This window comes from Pelobates fuscus, chromosome 12, assembly GCF_036172605.1.
Source record: "Pelobates fuscus isolate aPelFus1 chromosome 12, aPelFus1.pri, whole genome shotgun sequence".
NCBI classification, from domain to species: Eukaryota; Metazoa; Chordata; class Amphibia; order Anura; family Pelobatidae; genus Pelobates; species Pelobates fuscus.
The window spans coordinates 39,693,359-39,720,392 of NC_086328.1; the positions used below are offsets into that span (position 1 = coordinate 39,693,359).

The window sequence follows — 27,034 nt, forward strand, 5'->3', positions numbered from 1 at the left end:
GCATGACAGGGACCAATGGGAGACCTTTTCTAATTAGGCTCCCACTGTCCCTTTAAGAGCGCGCCCGAGACTTGCGGCCCGCTCTTACTGTAATGGCGGGACACGTGACCGCTTCTTGCGGTCACTGCCCGCCCTCCATTTCCAGCCGTCGGATGAGCCGCGCGCGGCTCATGCAGCAGCTGAGCCGTGCGCGGTTTGAATAGAGGACCCCGGCCGGCACCCAGAAGGGTAAGTACCGCTACAATAACTCTCAAAATCTTATGCTACATGAATGTCACATGGTCTGGCCGCCATATTGGTTTTGTTAAATGACTTTATACAATATTCACATTCTTCTCCTCCTTAAGCTACAGATGTGTAACTTAAAAAGGAAAATCCAGCGCACTCCCTTATCTTCTAAACAGCTACTTTGGTGCTGACCGATTTTGTTAGTTTTATTAAAAACACCTAATCTAGGCAAAAAACTGTGGGGGTTTAGTTGCATTATATAATCATACATTGCATAAGCCTGCCACAACAGATGTGTAACTTGCTATGTAAAGTTGTGTTGTGACCTGGATCCGAGTTTGTTCGAGCACAGTGGCAAGATCACCCAGTTTGCTGGTCATGTTGGATTGTGTGTGAAGAAATTCAAATAAATTCTCACAAGAGCAAGATATCTAACTTGGGACTTAAGACTTATTGTATAATCTAAGGGTTTGTATATTGGTATGAACCGCCCTCTCTTCTGAATTCCCTGTGATTAATATCAACTCCTCCTTAGTTTGCTGCTTTTACCCAATTTGACTGGTTGCGTCCATTATATTGGGGAAACTCTACACATAGGAAATACTTTCACTATACATATGGAATTAGGACTAGTGGAGTATTGCAGGAATAATAGCAATAGACTCACGGTCCCATGACAACTATGTCACTTGTGTGTATATGTATATAAATGTATATAAAACTTAGATAAGTTCAAATCAGTCCATACAGAGAGTCATGTTATTGAAATTGGTATGTGCAATTTCAGAGTGGAAAAATAAGATCAAATAATACTTCTAGTCCAATAGTCCGTAGCACTAGAGATGTGCTAATGTAATCTATACATTGTGAAAACAGAATTGCTAGCACTTGTATATATTTTCATTAAATCTTAATAAAGATAGGGCCTCTTCCATAATCTGTCTATCAGCTCTTGGCATAGAGGCATATGTCAATTACTTTGACCGCTATGTCAGTAATTGAGTGATACGTGAGAAATTATGAACCCTCTTACTCTCAGACAAATCCAGGCCTGGGCATAAAATTGACCCAAGCACATCTTGGCCCCGATCAGCTGGTCCCAGCCCGGCCAACCTGCCCCCACAGCCCTTACCTTACTGACTTTCTTGTCTCCTTCCTGTGGTTTACTGTTGGTCATGATGTTCAGTGTTATAGATGTCTGTGCTGATTCTGCACTGGAACTGAATAATCAGAGGCCTGTGCAGCAAGCAGGATGGGCATCTAAGGTCAGTCCACACAACGCCACCAATAAGTAGCCGCAGAGGGAGAAGATACTGTAGCTTGTTGGTAACAGGCTGGCTGATTACCCTTTGGCCTAGAACAACTGCTGCCAATTGGGAAGATCCCCTACATTTTCTGCGCAAATTTGGAGAGATTCCCCCAATTTCTGAATTGCACTTTTTCCATGAGGCCCAAGAGGTGATAAGGACAAATGCATTGCCACCAATCAAGTTTGCATAGCCTCCATTTCTTGCTTCTCCTGCCTCTTTGAACCTACCTGCTCTGTAATTTACACTCTGATTGCACTACCTGGCTAAGGAATGCAATCATAATTTCAATGGCCAGTCTTCAATTGGTCAATTTTGTTTCTCTCTTGTCCTTATGGCTTTCTGTCTCAAACACCTTGCTCCACTTCCTGTTTTGCATCTGTCATATACCTCAATCATCTTCTGCACTCCTTCACTTGCATTCAGCGCCAGATTAAGTGGGCCTGGTGCTGACAATTATGATGGGCCTCATTACAGAATCTTGTCGACCAAAAACACTAATATATCTCCCAAGCATCCTGCATCTGATGGACACGGTGCTAGAGGGAAACTCGTAGGATGCAGCTATGAGAAAATACATACCCTGTGCTAATCTCTCTCTCATCTATGCTTTCATCTTTCAAGTAAATCCATACCTCCTTGCAGCAGAGTTTAGTGAAGCAGGACGTTGATTGGCGGGGTAAAAGGGTTTACCACTGAAGAGAATCACGTAACCAGAACCGCCAAAAGGGGCAAACATGCCCAAAGAGGGGGCATGTCTGCCCAAAAAATTTCCCAAAGAATTAGAATGCCAGCCTGGCGTGAATGCATGTCAGGCTGCCTGCCAATCATGCAGGCTAGCCAACTAAGGTCATACTATTCAAACAGCACCCTGCGCTTGGCATAAATGCGTCTAATGATGCGCTTGCTCCACGCTTTCTAAGGAATGTCCCCTAGCACTCACATGTCCACTTCTCTCCTTGCTAGCAGGCAGAAGCTCCTGGTATATAGTCTGGGACAGAGAAAAGGTGTATGTAGTGAGTATAGATGAAAGGGGACATGCCACAGTGTTAAAAGAGAGACCAAAGTATTACCTTTACTAATTTTATTATCAGCCAGTCCACACAAGTTTTCTTCCCCTACATCCCTCTTAAATTCCCATACTTAAGCAATAGTATGTGAAGAGTAGTGTGATTTTTTTTTAATCAGTAGGCCTATTCCATGGGCATGGGCCTGGAGCTGCAGCTCCATCAGCCCCTATGTTAATCCAGCCCTGCTTGGATTGAAAATCATTCAGACCCATGGGCTCCCACAGATAATCCTTTGCATATACAGACTCATACTTTTTGAAACTATGTATATGATGATGTGAGATAGTTTAACTTAATACATTATATGCATGTGGTTATTTGTGCATGCTGTGTATGAAACATAAAGCATGTCAACAAGGTTTTTTGTTTTTTTTTTAATCTACTTTGTCTTAACCCATTCTCTCACCAAGAAGAACTTGCATGTTACATATTGCTACATATTCATGGTTATCTTGGTGGCAGTGTAGACAAAAATTCAGCTATTTAAAATACAATTTTTTATACATCTGCTAAACTCTCACATGCATCAACTGGACATAATTAATTATTCATTCCTACTAAACATTTGTGCGATTTGGCATCTTTTTAAACGTTATCCTTTGACATCCAACATTCTGTCAAAGAACCCAGACCCATGTGTCTGCCCAAGGATTTTGATAATAAAATGCCAAGTTTCCTTTGATAATTCTGGCACCTTGGTAAACACACTGGTCAAGTTTCAATTGGTGGACAGGGTGTATAAAAGGATCTCACAAACTGCATATGTTCTCCCAATATTCACTGCTAACAAAATGGCAATCCTTTGGCTCGTTTCTTTGATTGCACTTGTTGGTGCTACCTATGGTAAGTCATCTAATATATATATGTATATATATCTAATTCATTTTTTATCTTGATTTCATTGTCATGCTCTAACATGATATTTCATATAAAAATTGGTGGGGAGATAAGTGATCGACGCAAACTGATCTGTAGTCAATTAGGGGAAAGACATTTTAATACACATCTGAATGTATTTTCTATTTCCTACTCTGAACATGAGAAAACTGAGGGAGGGATGGGGGCAGAAACTGAGTGTGGGATGGGGGAAAGAAAACTGAGGGAGGGATGGGGGGAGAAAACTGAGTGTGGGATGGGGGAAAGAAAACTGAGGGAGGGATGGGGCAAAAACTGAGGGAGGGATGGGGGGAAAGAAAACAGTGGGGGGAGAGACGACATACACACAGCACCCCTGCCCTACACATATCACCACACAAACATACACACATCACCCCACACAAACACACACACCACCCTACACACACACACACACACATCACCCCACCCACACACACACGCACACACACATCACCCCACCCACCCACACACACACACACCACCCCACACACACACACACACACCACCCCACATCACCCCACACACACACACACACATACACAGCACCCTACACACAAACACATCACCCCACACACAAACACATACACTGTATCCCTCAATGCAGTGTGTGTACACTCAGCAGTCTGTGTGTGTGTGTACACTCAGCAGTCTGTGTGTGTGTGTACACTCAGCAGTCTGTGTGTGTGTGTGTGTGTGTGTACTCAGCAGTCTGTGTGTGTGTGTATTTAGCAGTCTGTGTGTGTATTCGGCAGACTGTGTGCTCAGCAGTCTGTGTGTGTATTCAGCAGTCTGCTAAATACAGACAGACTGCTAAATACACATACAGACAGACTGCTTAATACATATACAGACAGACTGCCGAGCACACACACAAACTGCTTAATACACACACAGAGATGTTAATTAGTTCGGACAACTGTATGAGTTGTTTTTTCTAAACTTAAACCTCAGTATTCAGGTTTAATTGCCGTTTTGACACTTTGAGGGAAAAAAAAATTGGCATGTATTACGGTCTGGGCACTCGGGCTCAAAAGGGTTCGCCATCACTGGACTATACAGATAAAAAAAAAAAAGTACTTTTATTAAACAAATAATAAAAACAAAGAAAATATAGAAATAACAACAATGTATATACTATAATAAAAGTAAAGGAGAAGGTACCAGTCACTAGTAAAAATGTCTAAATAAGTGTTCACTTGATTTGTTTTGCCAGATGCTTCATCAAAATATGTTTCTCCCATCTGGTACAATTCTGCAGTAGTAGTAAACCATCTGAACAGGATATTAACACTTTGCTCTTATAGGTTTACACTAATTGAGACCTTTGGAGATGGTTCCTACATGTTTTCACATTGGAGCCTGGGGAAAAACCCAAGCTGATTGGGTCGTAGTTGGACAATTTGCATTATTTAAATAATAATATTTCCAACACAATACCCTGTGATATTTAATGAGTCTAATGATCTGGAATATGCAACCTGATTAATACACATAAACATTAATGGATAGAAAAAAACTGTCACTATTTATTGCTTTTTGTAATTTTCATTAACTTTATGCAGCCATTTATGAGCATAACATTCTATATAAAAACAAAACACTACTTACAGCATATAATTAAATAACAATTTAATTTGACCAAGAAGTCAATTATAATCTTGTATGATTGGCTTTATAAAGCAATAAATTAATATAATTACACAGTAATATTTAATAGACCACCACACCTTTATATTGAAAATACAATTAATATATCATATTACACCTTATTTTAATCTGTATTCATAACCCTTACACTGTTTATATTAGCAATACTTGGTAGGTATAGGTCTACAACGATGCCAATGCTAATATTTTTGGAATTTAAAATCAGGCTATTGAAAATCCTTCCCACGCATCCAATTTAGGAAAAGAAATACAGATACCCAGTGCTATCAAAGAGTGGTAAAATACCTCCTACATAGGTTACTTTCCTTTAATTTTCTGCAGTAAAATTAAATAAAACAACAAGTGGTAGTCCCATAAATAGCAGAAATAGATAGCAGACGCGTATCGACTCCTCCTGGAGTTTTCTCTAGTGCTGGTGTACATCTTTGCAGCACCCCAATAAATACCCCTCCACACGATGTTGATGCGACGCACCCATGCGCGAGGTCATGCCCAACAATATTTAGATATTTAGGTTTTCAAGCCTGACTCTAAATATCATTATTAATACATACATTTATATTGATTGAGATAAAGTGTATAACCAGACGCCAAATACAAACATTCCAAACCTACAAATTCACACACACACATATAGGTGTAGATACATATGTATAATTCTAAATATATACCTATATGCAAGGCTTGTGTGGCATGTTTCTAAAAAAAACAAGATAGATATACACTCCATATAATTCTATTTATAAATCACTGGCATGGGTAGAACCTGGATATACTATCAGATTGCTTATGCATCAATAGTTTTTTTTCCAATTAATTTATCCCATTTTCATATAAAGTGTGGCGTACAATTTCTTTCTGTAATTAATGACTTTGAAACATGATGATCAGATCTCAAACAAACAGGATAAATTCCCTCAATCATTTACACTTACCTATTGATCCTCTATAATGTTTAGTATTTTTAATAAATATATTAATCTAACTTTTGCCCATACATTGTGTAATCCCATTTTGTAACTCTGTGACCTGGGAGTAGCTTGTACCATGGAGTGGTACTCCTATCACATACACAATATATGTTGAATAACTGACCTGTTCATTCATATCATCCAGGTATTGCAGCAACAACCTTCCACAAAAAAAACACACTTAACTTATTGGTGGTGGGCACTTACATTATTGACTCCATTTTTGTCATTTAAATACTTGTATTAAAATGGAAAATCAGTCATGCCTTTTTACATCCTGTATGGAATTAGAATTGTTCTGACAGTGCGGAAACCAAAATTTCTTGAAATATCATAATATAAATTTTAGAGAATCCTTCCGGATTCTTGTGTCTTATGAAAGGAAATTTCTCAAGAGCTTCTTTTAACCACTTTTTAAAAGGAGCACTTTGAAAAGTGGAAAGTTAAAAACCCTTTATTTACTTACCTGAACCCAGCGCCGATGTCCTTCAATGTTGGGTCATCACTCTGACCCCTCCTCCATCCCGCGACAAGCGGGTGCTAATGCACATGCGTGGCAAATGGCACACACCCATTAGATCTCCCTATAGAAAAGCATTAGATCAATGCTTTCCTACAAGCAAAAATCTGACACTGGATGCCCAGCGTGAGATACTGGACCAAAGGTCTGTTTCAATCCAGGAAGCCCTCTAGTGGCTGTTTGGTAGACAGTCACTGGAGGCAGACTTAGTGCTGCAATGTAAACATTGCAGTTTCTCTGGAACTGTTTTACATTGCAGCACTAAGTGCAATAGGGACACTATATCCAGACCATTTCAATGAGCGGAAGTAATCTGGGTGCCTCCTGTGTCCCTTTAACATGTAATACGTGCATGCAGAACTATTGTTGCCATTGTTCTATGTTCCCCACAGCTACTGTACAGGACATACCTCTCATTAAAAGTGGAAGTTATAAAGGTACCACTAGGGGCACATGTTCGTCCCACATCAATGTAAATCTCCAGACTGCCCAGTATATCTGTTTGTGTTTACAATGTCCTGAAAAAATGATGTGTTTGTCTTATAGGATGTGGCATCCCAGCCATCCAGCCTGTCCTCACTGGTTATGCAAGAATTGTAAATGGTGAAGAGGCCATCCCAGGGTCCTGGCCATGGCAAGTGTCTCTGCAGGTAAGACTCGCATAAATAAATACATTGAAAAAAGTCTATTTACATGAATCATGATGTACCTCAGCATGTGCCTTGAGCTTCTGGTGGTGATGTTATTCCCTATTTTATGGAATAAAGAGTCAATATTTTCCAGCTACATCCCTCTTTTCTATCCTAATATCCTTCTTTTCTAGGAGCTCAATGTTGTTGGTGTGTCTGAGTGCAGGGCTGCTATCAGAATTTTTTGGGCCCCTAACACAGCTCTGGGTCTGAGCCCCGGGGCCCACCCACAGGGCCCACTTCTAAATCCCACCCACAGGAATACACACACAAACACACGCACTGATACAAAATGAGACAGGTACATACACACTAACAGACACACATACATACTAACAGACACATAATGAAACAGACATACACACATATAGACATACATACTGACACAAACACACACAGGCTAAGACACACACATATACAGACACACAGACATAAATAGTGACACACAGACACATACTAACATAAATACATGATACAAGATGATCTGTATTCCGACTGCCGGTGAGGACGGCGTTGGTCTGAGTGCACGTCCCGAACAGGAGCCTCACTTCAGGAGACGCGCAGAACAGACAATTTCAGTTACAGTTGCTACCAAAGGTCCTGCATGAAAGAATGAACTGCTGCTGGTGAACGTGGTCTGCTTCTGTATTCTGCTGTGAAAATCTGTCTTACGCATTTCATAGCGAATGCGCCCTACTTCATCAGAGACGTGATACTGACATACATACTGACATGCAGACATAAATACTGACATACATACATACATGCACACTGACATACATACATACACACTGACACACACACAAACACACACACACACACTAAGACACACACAGACATACATAGTGAAACACAGACACATACTAACATACATACAGACACACACACACACACCACACACATAAGGACATACAGAAACACACACACATACATACTGACAGACACACACATACATACATACAAACATTCATACAGACATGCATGCAGGCATACTGATATGCAGACATACCTACTGACAGACATACATACTGACATACAGACATACATACAGACATATATACTGACATACATACTGACATGCAAACATATATACTGACATACATACATACATACATGCACACTGACATACATACATACATACATACACACTGACACACACACAAACATCTCATTTTTCAGCCACCCTCCTGTTTCCTACCTTTTCCTTTCAGGAGGGTGGCTGGGGCTGATGGGAATCGGCGTGGCTCTCCCTCTTCAAGGCCTCCACGCTGTCTCTCCTGGCCGTCACTTCCTCCAAGCAGTACTTGCGGCTGCAATTTTTTTAAAGGGCCCCAGTGGCGCTAATACATGTCCCCAGCGCTGATCGGGTCCCTGAAGATATAGGGCCCATCAGGTAGCCCTAAATGCTTGGGCCACCCAATGGGCCCCATAAGCATGCGGGCCCCGGTGCAGGTGCACCGGCGGCAGTTCCGCTGCTACACGTGGGGCCCGGCCGGCCGGCCCCCCAAGGCGGCCGCCCCCTCCTGATAGTGGCCCTGTCTTAGTGTATAGCAGAGCTCCACGGCAATATAACTGAAATGTAATGTATCTTTAAACTACAAAAAGTACAATACTTGTCTTTACAAACCAGTCTGTGTTAATAAGACACATTGTTCTTGTTCTAATTTACATTTTAGTTTCATGCATTTTTATCAGTGAGTCACCTAAATTTTCACAGAACAGCCTGCCCTTGGCCTCACCCCTACTTACACCACTGAAATTAAAGTGTTCTCTTTATCCGTCTAAAATATTGGGGGGGTACGTGTTTTATTACTTTTATTTACGTTTTCCAACTTTGCATTCTTTCTTCTAGGACCGCACTGGATTCCATTTCTGCGGTGGATCCCTTATAAGCGAGAACTGGGTGGTCACTGCAGCTCACTGTGGTGTTAAGTATGTGTCACGCAATCATATTCCAACCAAAAAAAACTTTTTTTTACATTTTGGTCAAAATAGCCAAGTTGGGAATTTAGGTGAATTGGGGAAGATTTGTTTTTGACTGAATGTCTAATTTTTTGTCTTGGGGGAAGATTTAAAAAAAAAATCCAATATTTATTTTGCAGGACTACAGATCGTGTTGTCTTGGGTGAATTTGACCAGCGTTCATCTGCTGAAAGTGTACAAGTTAAGACAATTGCCAAGGTAAGTTATGTTTTTGTCTTGAATGGAAGAAACTTATATTCTTTCTATTTCTTAAGAAATTAAATAAATAAATTAAAAATGCAACTCAACTTAAAATAAAGGTGTTAAAGTAAGCTTGGTACATGCAGAAGAACATACCAAGGAACAGATAGGCAATTTAGATGAGCTAGCTGGTTCAAGGTAATGTCATATTTGTCAGCATGGTCCATATTTCTCTTTTAAATAATGTACTATTATATTTGATTGCATTTTTGTTAAAGTTTGGAACAACGAAAACTGCCAATACAGACTTTTAAAGTCTTTAAAAAAGAAAAAGAAAATCCCTTGTCGACACACAAATGGCAAAATATTATTCTTCTGAAATTTTATTCTCATAAAATAACCATTAAAATAATTTGCTATGAATACTTAACATATCATATATATATATATATATATATATATATATATTTATATATATATATTCTAATAAAACAATAATATAAATTTGCCCACCGTCATGGCATAAAATTAATTAGCAGTGCCAAATAGGATCATCTCTTTGTATACAGGATGGTATGGTCCAGGGAAAGGCAACCTAATAGGCATGTGCATGGGGAAAATTTTCGGTTCGGTTCGGTTCGGCATTCCGAAATTCGGGATTTTCGCAATTCGGGACTTCGGCAATTCGGCAACTTCGGCAACTTCGGCACTTCGGCACCTCGGCACCTCGGCACCTCGACACTTCGACACTTCGACACTTCGACAATTCGGAACTTCGGCACCTAGGGACTTCTCTTGCAGCCGCTTGGTAGATAACTCCCTAATTCCCACGGTATTAGGGAGTTATCTACCAAAAGGCTGAAAGACCTAAATTGGTCTTTCATCCAAATTTACTAATACTAAGTAAAAATTACTTAGTATTAGTAAATGTTGCCCCTACTCGCTATACCGCGAGTAGGGGCATGTCTATTAAACAGTGAGCAGCATGTGACTGCTCACTGTTTAAAAAAAAAGTGCCCCCCCCCGGTGATTAGGGGTCCACAATCCCCTAGTCACCTCCCCCCCCCAATAAAATTATCCCCCTACCTACCCCCCTCACCCTAAAAATAATGAGGGGGGACCTTTAACTATGTACCTGTAAAAAAAATAAAACTTACCATTCAATGTTTTCTTTCTAAAATCTTTTTTCAGCCCCAAAAAGGCAAAATAAAAAACCATAATAACCGACGCAATTATAAAAAAATAAAAAAAAATAAGGGGGGGACACCTAATGTGCTCCCCCCCTGGCCCCCACCCATGAGCGGCGGGTGGGGGCCCTAAATTGGAATAAGGGAGGGGAACCTAGTGTCCCCCCTGGCCCCTACCCCTCAGCGGCGGATGGGGGCCCTAAATACTAATAAGGGGGGGACCTAAGGTCCTCCCCCCTGGCCCCCACCCCTGAGCGGCGGGTGGGGGCCCTAAAAACAATGTCCCGCCCAGGTGACTTGGGGTCCCCAAACCCCTAGTCACCTCTCCCCCCCCCCAATAAAATTATCCCCCTACCTACCCCCCTCACCCTAAAAATAATGAGTGGCTGCTCACTGTAAAAAAAAATAAAAAAAAAATAAAATAAAAAATAAGGTCAAACTAAAGGGGGGACCGATTGCCCACCCCCCGGCCCCCACCCCTGAGCGGCGGGTGGGGGCCCTAATGTAAAATAATGGGGGCTGGGGACCTATTGTCCTCCCCCCGGGCCCCCACCCCTGAGCGGTGGGGGCCCTAAATCAGAATAAGGGGGGGGACCTAATGTCCTCCCCCCTGGCCCCCACCCCTGAGCGGAGGATGGGGGCCCTAAATTATAATAAGGGGGATGCCCTCCGGTCTTTTCTTACTTACCTGGTCGCCGGCGATACCACGCCGGTGATCGCGGTTGGGGGGACTCCCAGGGAGCCCCCCCCGGCCATGTGAGAGTGAGGTCCTTGCGAGGACCTCACAATCACATGGCCGGGTTAGCTGGCTCAGGCATTGCCAGCAGGGGGACTAACTGTAATGACAGTTAGTCCCCCTGCTGGCTGGAAATAAAATAAAATAAATTAATCAGTGTAAAAAAATAATAATTATATACTTAGATCATATGTATATATTATACATACACACACATACACTGTCTAGGTGTATTTTACTATTAATATATATATATAATTATATATATATTAATATCAAATTACACGTAGACTGATACTGATTTTATATATATATATATATATATATATATATATATATATAATTATTGTTATATATATATATTTATATATAATATAAAAAATAAATACGTTAATATGTTAAAAAATAAAATTAAAAAAGTAATTAAAAATAAATAATTAAAAAAATATATAGATGTGTGTTATTTCGTTCTAAAAAAATTATATATATATATATATATATACATATATATATACACATACGTATATATATGCATATATTAATTCTACACATATATTTATGTAATATTTTTACATAATTAGGTATCTTAATTAATTACAATTAGCGGGACCTGCCTTACAACCCATGCCGAAAGTATAGGGAATTTATTTTGCTAGCACTATATTTAACCCTATAACTTTCCAAGACACCATAAAGCCTGAACGTGGGGGTACTGTTTTACTCAGGAGACTTCGCTGAACACAAATATTAGTGTTTCAAAACAGTAAAATGTATTACAACAATGATATCGCCGGTAAAAGTTAATTTTTTTGCATTTTTCACGTACAAACAGCACTTACACGGACGATATTATTGCTGTGATACTTTTTACTGTTTTGAAACACAAATATTTGTGTTCAGCGAAGTCTCCCGAGTACATCAGTACCCCTCATGTACAGGTTTTATGGTGTTTTCAAAAGTTACAGCGTCAAATATAAGGCTTGTGTTTCATTTTTTTCACATTAAAATTCGCCAGATTGCTTACGTTGCCTTTGTGACCCTATGGTAGCCCAAGAATGAAAATTACCCCTATGATGGCATACCATTTGCAATAGTAGACAACCCAAGGTATTGCAAATGGGGTATGTCCAGTCTTTTTTAGTAGCCACTTAGTCACAAACACTGGCCAAAATTGGCGTTTTTTGCATTTTTCACACACAAACAAATACTAACGCTAACTTTAGCCAGTGTTTGTGACCAAATGGCTACTAAAAAAGACTGGACATACCCCATTTGCAATACCTTGGGTTGTCTACTATTGCAAATGGTATGCCATTATGGGTGTAAATTTATTTCCTGGGCTACTATACAGTCTCAAAGGCAACGTAGCCAATCTGGCGAATTTCAATTTCAAATGTAACACGCTATATTTGACCCTGTAACTTCCCAAAACACCATAAAACCTGTACATAGGGGGTACTGTTTTACACGTGAGACTTTGCTGAATACAAATATGTGTATTTTATTGCAGTAAAAGCTAACAGTATTATGACATTGACAGTTAAAATGTCATGTAGAACTAAAAAAATAACAAAATTTCTTATTTTCTCCCATTTTTTTCATATTAAATTATGTTTCATAGCTAAATATTTGATATTAAATGAAAGCCCTCTTTCCCCTGAAGATAATGATATATAATAAGGGTGCATTTAATATGAAAGAGGTGAATTACGGCTGGACAGACATATAGCGCAGATGCCAGGTTTTGTTTACGTTTTGTTCTGTTCACAACGTGTACATTTGGCTCAGTCCTTAAGGGGTTAATACATTTAATAATTTCAAGTTGTTGACCTTATGTAGATATTTATGTGTATGTCACACTCCCCTGTGAGTCTAATGGGAGTGCTTGGGGTATAATTTCTTATGTATTGTTTAAATCAGCGATGGATATAATTTAGATCTCTAGTGGCATGTGTATGTATACAATGACCCATTTCTTCTGAAGTCGAAATCTGTAGAATCACTGATATCTAATAGTCATATTTTGTATTTTCTAGGTCTTTAAGCACCCACAGTATAGTTCATATACTATAAAAAATGATGTCACTTTGATCAAACTGGCCTCTCCAGCTGTGCTCCAAGAACATGTGTCTCCTGTGTGCTTGGCCAACTCTGCTGATGTGTACAGCAGCGGTCTTAAATGTGTCACTAGTGGATGGGGTTTGACAGATTCTAGTGGTAAGTCTAAACAGCTTGAACCAAGTTTCAAACTACAACTTCATTCCATAAAATTCCATATAAATTTTTTTTTCATTTATTTAGGTATGATATATGTAACATATAATTATGTCATTATGTCAATTTGTTTTTGTTTTTGTCAATTATATTAGTGCATATATGAACTTTACAACTGGCTGCCTAGATATCCTTGGAAAACAAGATGTTCCTGAGAGATTAACTAGTGTGGTCACTAGCATGACCCTATTCTAGTACATTATTTAGAATAAAATTGAGGTATTTCAATGACTAAAGTGTCTATACACATTTAGCGTGATTTAAAAATATTATCATGATATTTATAACAGGGGTTTTATATACTGTTTACACACATAAGGGTAAGTCAAGTAGCTTTCTGGCCCTAAAATACACTTACATACAACAAACATCTGCATAAAAAAGAATGGCATTAAGATACCATCATAGACATGCATTTGTCAACTTTTGTTTAATTTTACAGCAAGTCAAACACCAGCCAGATTGCAGCAGGTGGTTCTGCCCCTTTTATCCAACACTGAATGCAAGAAATACTGGGGAAACAAAATTGCTGATGTTATGATCTGTGCTGGAGCAGATGGTGCCTCTTCCTGCATGGTAAGATGGGGAGATTCAATGAAGTAGAAGAACTTGTGTTTAAATTTGAGTTATTTTTATTTTTTTCCCATAAAATACCTTAAAGATATGCAACGCCATAGGTCCTTAAGTTGTCTGCTTCATTCACATTCAAGCACATGTGCCTCAGCCTTTACAAAATGCTCTACTAATCGTTTTATATAACTGTATGGACTGCCAGGAGGAGTTTAATGTAGACAGATATGTGCTATAGAATATTAGAAGTTAAGAAATGTTATTAAAGATAGAGAATAGCCAATGATTATAATCATATTGTCTATAGCAGATGATACTTCTAACAAGTCCAATGTGTTGATTTTAGGGTGACTCTGGTGGACCTCTTGTATGCGAGCAGGATGGAGCTTGGTCTTTGGTGGGTATTGTGTCTTGGGGAAGCTCTACATGTTCCCCATCAAGTCCTGGTGTCTATGCACGGGTCTCTCAACTCAGGAGCTTCATTGACCAGACCGTTGCTGCTAACTAGATTGTTATTAACATTGTCTGAAATGACCATAAGATTTTAAATAAAGACATTACTAGCACCAAACAAGTTTAACTTAGTTTTATTTCTTTTAAGAGAAAACCTAATTCTGTATGGTTTTAGCAATGGGATATAGGAGACGCAATAATACTTTACCACTATCTAAAGGGATTTAAAAGGAACACTCCACATCCTAAATCACTTCAGTTAACAGATTATCCCCTCTTCAGCATTTAACATCTCTACTTAGTTATTGTAAGTTCTTCTATACATCAGTTCAAAATGCTTCAGCTAAACAAAACTTTTTCAAAGCCTGGGAAATCCCAAACTCATTGTTAAAATTATAGGGTAAATACTGTATTAAACTTGAGTATTAAAATGTATGCCAAAGTATCATCTAGCATATGTCTTAGTTGTCTTCCACATTCAACTTATGATCAATTTGGATTCATTCCTTTAAGGCGACCCCATGCCAAAACTAGAAGGTTTATCCACATATTCCACCATGCTCAGCAAGCACATACTGTACATCTTGCCGCCTTCCATCGGCATAGGAATCGAAGAAAATCTGGGGGAACAGCCTTTCATAATAATTCCAGCCTCACTTAGTGAGAATACCTGAAATCAGGTGTTACAAACAAGTCCTCATGGCCCACCAACAGTCTAGGATTTATGTATTTCCTTTCTTTATTCCAATGGAGATACTGACAAAACCTGGACTGTTGGTGGGTCTTGAGGACTGGTTTGGTAGGCACCACCGTAAATCATGCAGTTTTCTACAATTGATACATTATTACTAGCAAGTCTATTAGCAGAACTTCTGTATTTGTTTTGTTAAATAGTTACTTTAGCTGAGTTACTTTAACGAGAATTCCAGATTTAGACATTCATTTACGACACAAAAGAAAATAAGTATTAAGGTTTTTGTACACAATAATGCTATTCAAAGCTTATTTAGCAAGGGATCTTTTTAAGTTCCTTCAGATACTCCATCTCCTATGAGATGAAGCCATTTTGTTCAGAATTGTAAAGCTATACACTCCCTCAACCTTCTCTGCTGTAAACATCCTTGTGCTAAAAGGGAAATTTCTATCTGATACCTATATTTTGTCTCCTCTTTCAGAGAACATCAATTTTAATAAATATCAGCCTGGGAAAAATAATGATATAACTAATTTTTAATAGAAGAAATTCTAAAAAAAAACAAAAAAACAACACATTTTCTAATGGTATATAGTCCCAACATGATTAGGACAAATTATACAATTTTAGATGGAAATGGCGCAAAGACCCATATTTAGTATTCATGTCCATTACTTATTTCTCTGTGGAAACGAGGATATACAACTTACTCAGAAAGTATTACTCCTTATGTTGATGCCTATTACAGTAATGGTTATAATATAAATTTAATTATGAATTTCTATGTCACCAATTCTTAGTTTCAAAATGGTTATTTCCAGACTTTTGAAATCTCAGTGTCCTCTGACATTTCTATTACAAGTAAATAGGAAATGGGAGGAGGTGACATGTGGCCTAAATGGAAATGATAAAATTCATGTTTTTGGAAAAATATGGTATGAATGGGGAACATTTCATTCACTTCGTTCAGACAAGACAACTTTGTATTTACCCATAATTATTTTATTTTTAATGACTCTTTCTAACTCCAGAAATGTGGAACTACCATGGGGAATACATTTGCACCACTAAATGCCAAGCTATATTTAGGTTGATATGAACATTCAGATATCTTTGGAAATTAAAATCCTTTCAAATCACGGTCTGCTACGTCTGTTTTATTGATGACCTAGTTTTCATTTGGTCTGGAAATATAACTACTTTCAAAAACCTTTTAATATTTTTAAATAATAATGGCTTACATGTGAAATTTTCTATGGTTTATGAAAATATTAACATTTCTTTTCTAGATGTAAAACGTTATGTTAAAAGTTCCGAAATCATTAATACAATAATTTTCACGTTATACAGTTTAGCATTTTTTTCAAGTTGTGATACCGATCTTATGGAAAGATTAATTTCTATGACTTAGCCATCATTGTTTGACAATGCATGAGTTTGATCAATTGATTTGACCAAAATAACGAATGCTAGGGGTTATCTCAGCGAAGTTGTTTATTATGCATATACTTATGCAAAAAATAATAATTTCTAAATAAAAAAAATTATAAAAAGTGTATATAATTGGTGCCGTGGTTAGCTGAGCATTCCTGAGGAGCTCCATCTCTGACCGAGCACAGTAGCTAATAAATCACTTTTTCCAGGTCCAAAAGACATAGGATATTATGTCTCCTACCAGAGACAAGAATGGACCACTAGCATAAAAAACTTTGCCCTCTAGAGACCCCAAGAATGCCATCCATCCACATCCTCCAAGATGGTGCTCGTGGTGCCGAGTGACAAAGGAAGCATGGATGGAGCACAAGATGACAGAGAGAGACTTACCTCACCTGAAATGAGTGAAGTTCAACAGGATTCCGACTCAGAGGATGACTCCTCGCCATCCATGAAAGGTGACATAAAGCACCTCCTGATAGACCTATGGAAGGTCTAGAAATCAGACCTCAAGGAGACTCAAACTGAGATGGGGGTCCTCTGCCAGCAAATCAAGGAGGTGGAGGCCAGAGAAAAGTCTTGAGAGGGTCAAACCTAAACACCAAGAGCCAGGTGGACAACTTATCCCATCAAGTCCAGAAACTTACTAAGACAGTGTCAGCATTGGAATCCAGGGACAGAAAAAAGAACATCCGCATTAGAGGTATTCTCGAGATGATCGGGTGTGACAACTTTCTGCCCTTCATACAGAGGCTACTAACTTCCATGGGTCTTAAAGGTAAAGCCGATCAAGCGCTACCACTCTCAGCATTCAGAGTCCGCAAATCTGCTACTGCCCCACCGGAGGCACCCAGAGACACAATAATAGTCACCTGAGCATTATCCAGCAGGGCAACGATCATGAATCATTCCAGAGAACTTGGCAACATCTGGTTTGAAGGCATTGCGGTGGCAATCCACACTGACATACCGTTTGCTGTCCTGCTTGAAAAGAGGCAATTCGCCTCAACCACTAGGCAACTGAGGGAATCAGCGATCAAGTATCGATGGGGAGAGGATGGCTCAGTGATGGTTCCGCGGGTGGACACCATACTGTCTTTGTCCTCATCTGGAGACCCAGTGTCCTTCCTCCAAAGTCTGAATTTGCCAGTTCCCCAACCTCAAAGAGCTCAGAAAGATAGAAGCTAGATTAGCCACTGCTATACCTAACTATTGCAGTATAGAAGAGTGGGAGAGGTGTCATTGATATAATCTTTTGTTGTGCTATGCATTACTTTTTTGTTTTTTCCCCCCACTTTTTTAATGTCATCAAGTAAGGTAGACAAAATATTACTAGAAACACCACATACTTCAACCAGTTTATAAGTTATAAATTAACAGTCATTACCTATGTATACTCCAGCCCAATTTTACTAGCGCAGAAATTAGTCATATGCTTATGACCCATGATGGAGACATTTTCTATATCACTGTATGATATACTCTTACACTGAACCAGATGTATCTTGAGTGTGGAAACAGTAATAAAACATAGATTTTTAAAAAAGTACAACAAATAACATCAAGAATAAACATGGACGGATACGATAACATGTGGAACCTGATATTGTACAGTTGTCAGCCATAAAAAAATAAAGTACTTTCCTCTGGTGCACTTTTGAGTTCCGGGCATCTTCATGATGCCTTCTGTATACGTGCCTGTGCATTTTTTATCAGCAGGGTCGTATGTATTCATATTGTTAGGAGAGCGCTTTAGCTTTATTGTTGCAGATCTATTCTATAGTTAATTTTGCTGGGATTCTTAACTTTTCTCCTCGGATCCTAAAAATCGAGATTCACCCCAGTAAACAAACCAAATGACCTGATGGTAACTATTAGCGTGATATATTCCTTTCGACGAAAAATTAGTCTTTTCTGTGAATTTCTGCAAACTGAACTCTGTTTGCTAGATGACAAAACAACCATTCATGAAAATATAATCCAAGAATATTAAAGAAATGGTAGCAGTGACATTAGTGTAATTAATTACATAGCTATTTAATTGATTATATTCTGTAATGCTCATATCCACTGATTTTAATAAACTGGAATTACTTAAAATACAATTCCAGGAAACAGATAAACTATATCAAGTATGGCTGTTCCTATAGTTGTACGTCATAAATTAGACTTCTCTTTATGTTCCAGGTAATCAAGAGCCTCTCCACATTAAAATTGTTTTGAAACTGATAAAATGAAAAATCGAAATATAAAACAGAACAAAATAAATAAAATATTATCAATATAAAGTGAACAGTTGGGAACTTTTTCATGGAGTGAATTCACTGTTGGTCAGTCAGTCAGATCACCTGTTTTAGTTTTGGTTTGGATATTACGATACATATTTCCATTTGCTTATCAACTGTAAAAAAACATAAACAATATGGCGATTGGATCTATATTTATTCAAGTTATAGCTGTTTAGAGTAAAGTCATTCATAAAGAATCTCTTGCTTTCAGAACTATTGATCCAAGGTTTGTAGTATATAATTATGGGATTCCTCAGGTCTCTTTTAATTAGAAAAAGCCGACATTATGGTTTTCTTCTATGAACATATGGGTCATGGGATCCCCTGTCTAAGATCAAATATGTGCCACACATTCACACAAATATATGACATATGTTGATGCCCAGTTTCCTTGTTACAAAATAGTGTCAAAATTACCTTGTGAGTACTTGTGTCTGTCAGTGTGTCTGTCAATGACTATGTGTGTGTCAGTGTGTGTGTATCTGTCTGTGAGTGTGTAGAATATTGCATATTCCATGTTTTTATTGATTATTTATGGATGAAGTAACAGATGGTGTCAATAAGTCACAAGGCGTTCTTTGTCTGAGAAGTCTGGCATGTGGATTGGGGATCTTGTCCTTATATGGCTATGGTTATACTCTGACGTCATTATGGTCATATCTATATAGGATATTGAACAAAGGACCACAAGGTCTTGCTCTTGCTTGCTGACTGCTGCACAAGATTGTTGTTCTTGTCCGGCTGTATAACTATGTAGAGACTAGCTCTCCCTTCAGGAGTCCAGCAATTACCATCTGCCGTTGAACATCCATGATCATGTAACAGCCTTTGTTGTTTTATTATGTATCAGTAAGTAAGAATAAACTGTAAGAAACTGAAAGTCAGATTGCATATTAGTAATTTTCATTAATATAGCTGTATAATAATGTAGCGAGCCTTTGACCCAAGATTATATACACAAAAGATGTATATACCAATCAAGTGGAAGAAAGAAGAGAAGGAGAACGAAAATGATTACAGAGTGTGTGTGTGTCTATCAATGTGTTTGTGTCTGTTAGTGAGTGTGTGTCTGTCAGTGTAGACCCCAGGGAGAGGATACATACAAGCTCTCCCAAACGTAGGGAGGCTGGGGGAGTTTATAAAAATATTAAAGAATGATAAAAAAAAACTCTGTGAGTATGTAAGAGAGAATATGTGTATGTTTGTGTGTGTGTCAAATCAGTAAGTGTGTGTATGTCTGTCAGTGTAAGTGTGTGTCTTTCAATATGTGCTTGTGTCTGTCAGTGTGTCTGTCAATAAGTATGTGTGTGTGTGTGTGTGTGTCAATGTGTTTTTGTGTATCTGTTCGTGAGTGTGTGTGTTTCTCAGAGTGTGTGTGTGCATGTCAGTGTGTGTCTGTTAATGTGTGTATGTGTGTGTTTGTCAGTGTGTGTGTGTCTGTCAGTGAGTGTGTGTTTGTCAGTGTCTAACAGTGAATGTGTCTGTCCGTGTCTATCATCAAGTGTGTGTCATTGTGTGTCTGTGAATGAGAATGTGTGTGTGTCTTTCAGTGTGTGTGTGTTTGTCAGGGTGTGTGTGTGTCTGTCAGTAAGTGTGGGTCTGCAAGTGAGAATGTGTGTGTCAGTGAGTGTATGCCAGTGTACGTGCATGGGACTGTATATCAGTGTGTTTCTGTCACTGAGAATGTGTGTGTCTGTCAGTGAATATGTGTGTTGGTTAAACATTGTGTGCCAATAGGTGTGTATATCTATCAGGGAGAATGTGTTTTCTTAAAAGGATATTTAAAAAATTTAAAAATTGTTTGTCTCATTTCATGTGATTTTTAGCAATGTGCATATACGAGTATATATACGTATATATGTATGTAGATACACATAGTACATATATAAAATATGGTCCATCCCCTGCCTTTCAATAAATCCTTAAAATTAGACCAGGGCCACACAAGGTCTAATACTATAGGCTGAGTGGCAGGAGGTCTTCTTACTCTCTGTAACTGTGTCAATCCCCTCGCAGGCATTTTCCTGTGTGCTGGCAGTGAAGTCAGCATGTTAGCATTACCACTGTCAGGATCCTAGTTGATCCAGCACGCAGAACTGTATTACACCTAGGAATACAGGTAACATCTTACCGGGCCTTAGAATGGCTGGACTTAATGTACCAGAGAATAGTCAGAATACTTGCCGAGGTCGGGGGCACAGAATGAGACACAACGATGAGGGAAAGCCAAAAGTCAAGGGTACCAGAATACAGGGAAGTCAAACGAAGCCAAAGTCAATAACCAGAAATAAATGCTCAGGAACACATTCTCAGACAACCACTAAGGGAAACCACGACAGGGCAATGAGGAAATGCAAGAAAAGAGTTTAAATAAGTCTCCATTAAATCTGATTGGCCGTACCCAGCCTCTGACCCCAGAACGTGGTGCGCGTCCTTTGCATGACGTCGTTCACACGTTGACATCGTCAATACTGTGAGTGGACGTGGGATTATAATTTGGTATTGGTCCGCAGCGGCCGGCGTCTTTCAATATGTCGCAGGAGTCAGATACACCGGCCGACCAGCATCTCCACCAATGCCCGGAAGGTAGTTATCCCCAGATACACCACAAGGTGAGGATGAACATGTGACAACCACCGAGCATTGCCATGCTTAGGAAAGCAACCCCAAGCAAGGACCAATCACAACACACTCACATGCAGCAAAACCTAATGTACAATCACACACAGTCAGCAGCACACAATCACACTCTGCCAACTCTACATATACATATCACATAATTACATATACATATTACAACCAACACAAACAGCCAAGTACCTCACAGAATCACACTCGGTTAAAACCTACACAATCACACTCAGCCACCGCACATATCGTACTCACGTGTATTGCTTAGGGGAAGCATGGAGGGGCGATAAGCAGGAGCCCTACTTTGATCCCTAGTTACATCCCTGTGCCCTGCCACATTGCATGCATCCACAAGAAAAATTCTAACTACCCTGGAGAGAAAATAATGGGTGTAATGATGTAACCCATTTACATTGGGATATCGTAGGATGGTGCTCTAGATGAGAATCATGGGCATTGAGTTACTGGCATGAGCACTAACATGGCATAGGAGTTGAAGCCTTGGTGTTGAGTATTGTCATTATCATCCTATGTTGGAGGTTCAACTATTCAAAATAGTATTAGAGTCCCTTACACCAGTGAATCGATCCAATAGCCAGATTAGTTAGACACAGAAACTGCAATGTTTACTTGTGGCAGCACCTAACAAGTTTTAAGAGAGAGAAAAAAAAATATCTGCAGTAGTTTAGAAACAAAAATATTATTTTTCTGGAGGGAAGTGTGTAAAATGCTAATTCTGTAAAATGTTTCAGTTCTGCATGGCTTCTTCCCCTCATTGGTAGCTGTTTGGAGCTTACTTAAGAGCATCTAGGCATGTCTTACTTAAGAGCATCTAGGCCTAGTTTTAAATGGACCCTGTCTCTCGGGCAGGCCCTGTCATTCGGGTAGTTGAGCCAGCTGCCCATGAGTGGAGGCATGCTAGTTGCCATCATTGGTTCATAGAACAGGGCCTACTGGGAAGAGAAGGAACAAGCCATCTTGGAAGTAATACAGGGACAGCACAGCAGAAGTAGCCCCTGACAATTGTTTGCTTTTTCTCTCCCCCAATAGCTCCAGTGACTGCCTGAGGGCTGATTAAGCAAGAAAATTTACTCAAATATATAATTATTATATAGTAATAAGTGGGGGGACTGATTAACAGCCAAACTGTATGCCAATGAAGTGTTATTGTGTTCTAATACAGGGATTCAAGCCCCATTCTACACTTAGGCAATACTGGAGTCCTTCCACAGCAGCAAGATAGGGATAAAGTAACGAAACAGCTTGTTAAGTTAAGATTCCTCCCCCCCCCCCCCCCCCATATGACTGCAAAATAGATGGAATTTCAAACATGTCCAACTTTGAATTTGCAGCCAAACAATATATGCTCTCTCCTAAAGAGACATTATGCTTAAAATGTGGGCACCAAGCAGCATTACTTGCAGATTAACTTCACCCATAAATGGACCCATTAATCGAGATCTGGATTGGTTCAAAGAGGACAAAGGGGGACATAAGGAGACAGGCTTAGAGCAATGTCCAAATTGATAACAGGAGAAAGAGATCTAGACAGTCATTCACTCACTGAAATGAAGGTACACTTACAGGATGATCCTTGGGTTTTTACCTCTAAATTTGAACAAGTGTACCGACTAACCCACTGTATACCACAAGACCAAACCCTTCCTGATCTACTGCTATACCTGATAAAAAAAAATTCACTTATTTAGATTCCGGAGTGCAAATGATAGCAGAGAAAAAAGACACTATGGAAGGAGTTTTAACAATTACAGGAAAAGCTAGGCAAAATGTAATGAGGAAAGGTGTCACAGGACATCACAAGATGGCAATTATATCTACCAATGAAGGGAGCTCTCCCAGAGATTCCTTTCAGAGGTAATTGTTATTATTGCAACAAAAATGGTCATAGACAGAATGAGTGTAGAAAGGCAAAGATAGACTAAAGGGTGACTACAGGATTGTATGCTTATCCCTCTGAGCCTTTCAAAGAAATAATAGATCAAAATGTATATGAAAAGATTGACCAAAATAAACCCCCAGATAAAAGATTTCAGAGGCCCCATTCTCACCCCCTGCCTAAGACCAATCTATATGGTCCTGTGTGCGAGGCTCTGTGAATGATGACCGTACAGGGAGCAGTGACTAGCTACTCTAAAATGAATCAAGATGGTGAAGTTCCTCTGATTTCTTTTTTTGGAATGACTATCACTGGATGACATGGTTCCTACTTGTTGTCAGGATCGGGACAGGGATCCAACACGCAGAGTACAAACAGTAGCCAGATACGTATACCGGACCTTAGAATGGCCGGACTAACGTAAGTAGTACAGTATAGAATGGTCAAAGACAAGCCGAGGTCGAGGGTAACAGAAGACAGGTAAGCGAGAGACAAGCCGAATCAAGGGTAACAGAGATAAGCAGAGTAAGGTAAACAAGCCGGGTCAAAACCAAAAGGGATAATAGAATACACAAGCACTGAGTGACTAGAACAAGCTAGAACCACGACAGGGCAATGAGCTAATGAAAGAAGCTCTGTTAAATACCCTGTTCAGAGCAGTAACCACGCCCCCAAGGCGTCCTGATTGGTCCTGCAGCCATTGACTGACAGGTTGTTCCGGGGGAGTGTCCTGATGACTACTTCCTGCCTAGATGCTGTAAAAGGCAGTCACTCCCTCGCGGCCGGCCTAGCATGACCGGATAGACCGCGGGGAAGGGAGCCATCAGACCGTCTGGATGGAGGAACAGCTAAGTCTCTACCTCTTTCAGAGGTAGAGACCACAGGTACCCTGACAGTACCCCCCCTCTCAGATACGCCCACCGGGCGGAATGAACCGGGACGAGATGGGAAGCGAGAGTGATACGCCCTGCGGAGACGGGGAGCATGAACATCCTCCTGAGGTACCCAACTCCTCTCCTCAGGACCATATCCCTTCCAATCAACCAGATATTGTACTCTCCCCCGGGAGATTCGAGAATCAATAATAGAGTTAACCTCATACTCCTCCTGACCCTCCACCTGAACGGGGCGAGGAGGGGCTATTGTGGAGGAAAATCTGTTACATATGAGTGGTTTCAGCAATGAAACGTGAAACGAGTTCGGGATGCGTAAGGTATTCGGAAGAGCTAAACGATACGCAACTGGATTGATACGGGTCAGCACCCTGTAGGGTCCAATATAACGAGGAGCGAACTTCATGGAGGGCACTTTTAAACGGATGTTCCTCGTGCTCAGCCATACCCTATCACCTGGAACAAAGACCGGAGCCGCCCTTCTACGTTTATCAGCGTGTTTCTTGACCAACATAGAGTTGTGCACAAGGATTTGTCGAGTTTGATCCCACAACTTCCTCAAATTGGCAACATGAACATCAACCGACGGCACCCCCTGGGAAGGGGAATCCGAAGGAAGAATAGACGGATGAAAACCATAATTCATGAAGAAGGGGCTTGAATGAGTAGAATCGCAAACGAGATTGTTGTGTGCAAACTCCGCCCAAGGAATCAAACCGACCCAATCATCCTGGTGTTCAGAAACAAAGCATCGTAAATATTGTTCAATTTTCTGGTTGGTACGTTCAGCAGCTCCGTTAGACTGAGGATGATAGGCAGAAGAAAAGTTTAATTTAATACCAAGTTGAGAGCAGAAGGACCTCCAAAAGCGGGAAACAAATTGGGAGCCTCTGTCCGATACAATTTGAGAGGGTATCCCATGTAGGCGAAAAATCTCCTTAGCGAATATCTCTGCCAATTCGGGAGAAGACGGGAGTTTAGGCAGGGGAATGAAGTGTGCCATCTTAGTAAACCTGTCAACCACGGTGAGGATAACAGTCTGTCTTTTAGAGATAGGTAGATCGACAATAAAGTCCATGGCCAAACAGGACCATGGTTTTTCTGGAACCTCCAAGGGTTGCAGGAATCCACATGGAAGCGTATGGGGTTGTTTGGTTTTAGTACAAACTTCACATGCAGCGATGAACTCCTCAATGTCCCTCCGTAAAGCAGGCCACCAGAAGTCCTTAGAGATCAACGCGTAAGTTTTGCGAATACCAGGATGTCCCGCCATCTTGCTATTATGTAAACACTGTAAAAGTTCCAGTTGAAGAGCAGGAGGAACGAAATGACGGCCCGCAGGAGTCTGTTTAGGTGCTAGATGTTGCAACTTAATGATCTCGGCCAGTAATGGAGAATGAATCCTGAGATTCGTATTAGCAATGATATTGCATTTCGGAACTATAGAAGAAAGAACTGGTTCAGGTACAGTAGAAGGTTCATATTGGCGAGATAATGCATCGGCTTTAGAGTTTTTAGAACCAGGTCTGTAAGTCAGTACATAATTGAAGTGAGTCAGGAATAAGGACCAACGAGCTTGTCTAGAGGATAAGCGCTTAGCCTCCCCAATATAGGACAAGTTTTTGTGGTCCGTCAAAATCGTAATAGGGTGTAGGGTCCCCTCCAACAAATGTCTCCACTCCTTTAAGGCTTTAATGACTGCTAACAGTTCCCTTTCCCCGATGTCATATCTGCTCTCAGGCCCAGAAAATTTCTTAGAGAAGAAACCACAAGGGTGTAACGGTTTATCCACCCCTAACCTTTGAGACAGAACAGCCCCAACTGCTGTCTCAGAGGCATCGACCTCGAGCAAGAAAGGCAGAGTCGTATCAGGATGGACTAGAATGGGAGCCGAGGCAAAAAGTTCCTTGAGAGTCTTGAAAGCACCCAGAGCTTCCTTAGACCAGAACTTAGTATCAGCCCCTTGTTTGGTCATATTGGTAATAGGCGCAATGATAGAGGAGTATCCTTTAATGAAGCGCCTATAGTAGTTGGAAAAACCAATAAACCTTTGGATAGCCTTGAGTCCTTTGGGCAAGGGCCAGTCTAAAATAGATTGAAGTTTTACAGGATCCATTTTAAAACCCTCCCCAGAAATCACGTATCCAAGAAAGTCTACCTGAGACTGATCAAAACTGCACTTCTCCAATTTGCAATATAGACCATGTTGCAGCAGCTTGTGTAATACCTTTCTGACCTGTCTATGGTGAGTCTCAATCTCCTTAGAGTGTATTAGTATGTCGTCCAGGTAAACAATAACACAATCATGCTGAAACTCCCTAAGTACCTCATTAATCAAATCTTGAAATACTGCAGGAGCATTGCATAGTCCAAATGGCATAACAGTGTATTCGTAATGGCCATACCGGGTATTGAATGCCGTCATCCACTCGTGACCTTGCTGGATTCTCACCAAATTGTAAGC

General features: G+C 40.0%; 2 protein-coding genes across 2 annotated transcripts in view; one reads left to right on the top strand and one right to left on the bottom strand.

Moving 5' to 3' along the window:
* LOC134578629 (inactive hydroxysteroid dehydrogenase-like protein 1) overlaps window positions 1-27,034 on the bottom strand; it is a 1,053,979-nt gene that overhangs the window by 805,561 nt on the left and 221,384 nt on the right. The gene's annotated exons all lie outside the window — the stretch shown is intronic.
* On the top strand, window positions 3,397-14,788 carry LOC134578418 (chymotrypsinogen A-like). The gene is made up of 7 exons (XM_063437419.1): window positions 3,397-3,448; window positions 7,208-7,311; window positions 9,203-9,282; window positions 9,453-9,531; window positions 13,473-13,657; window positions 14,157-14,286; window positions 14,627-14,788. The coding sequence occupies exons 1-7, from the start codon at window positions 3,397-3,399 to the stop codon at window positions 14,786-14,788; spliced, it is 792 nt and encodes a 263-aa protein (XP_063293489.1).

What these genes read in the sequence shown, in the direction of transcription:
- LOC134578418 (XM_063437419.1), top strand. Translation starts at nt 3,397, where the DNA reads ATGGCAATCCTTTGGCTCGTTTCTTTGATTGCACTTGTTGGTGCTACC. An exon ending in CATGGCAAGTGTCTCTGCAG is followed by an intron (nt 7,312 to 9,202) that starts GTAAGACTCGCA and finishes TCTTTCTTCTAG; the next exon opens with GACCGCACTGGATTCCATTT. An exon ending in TTGACAGATTCTAGTGGTAA is followed by an intron (nt 13,658 to 14,156) that starts GTCTAAACAGCT and finishes TTTTACAGCAAG; the next exon opens with TCAAACACCAGCCAGATTGC.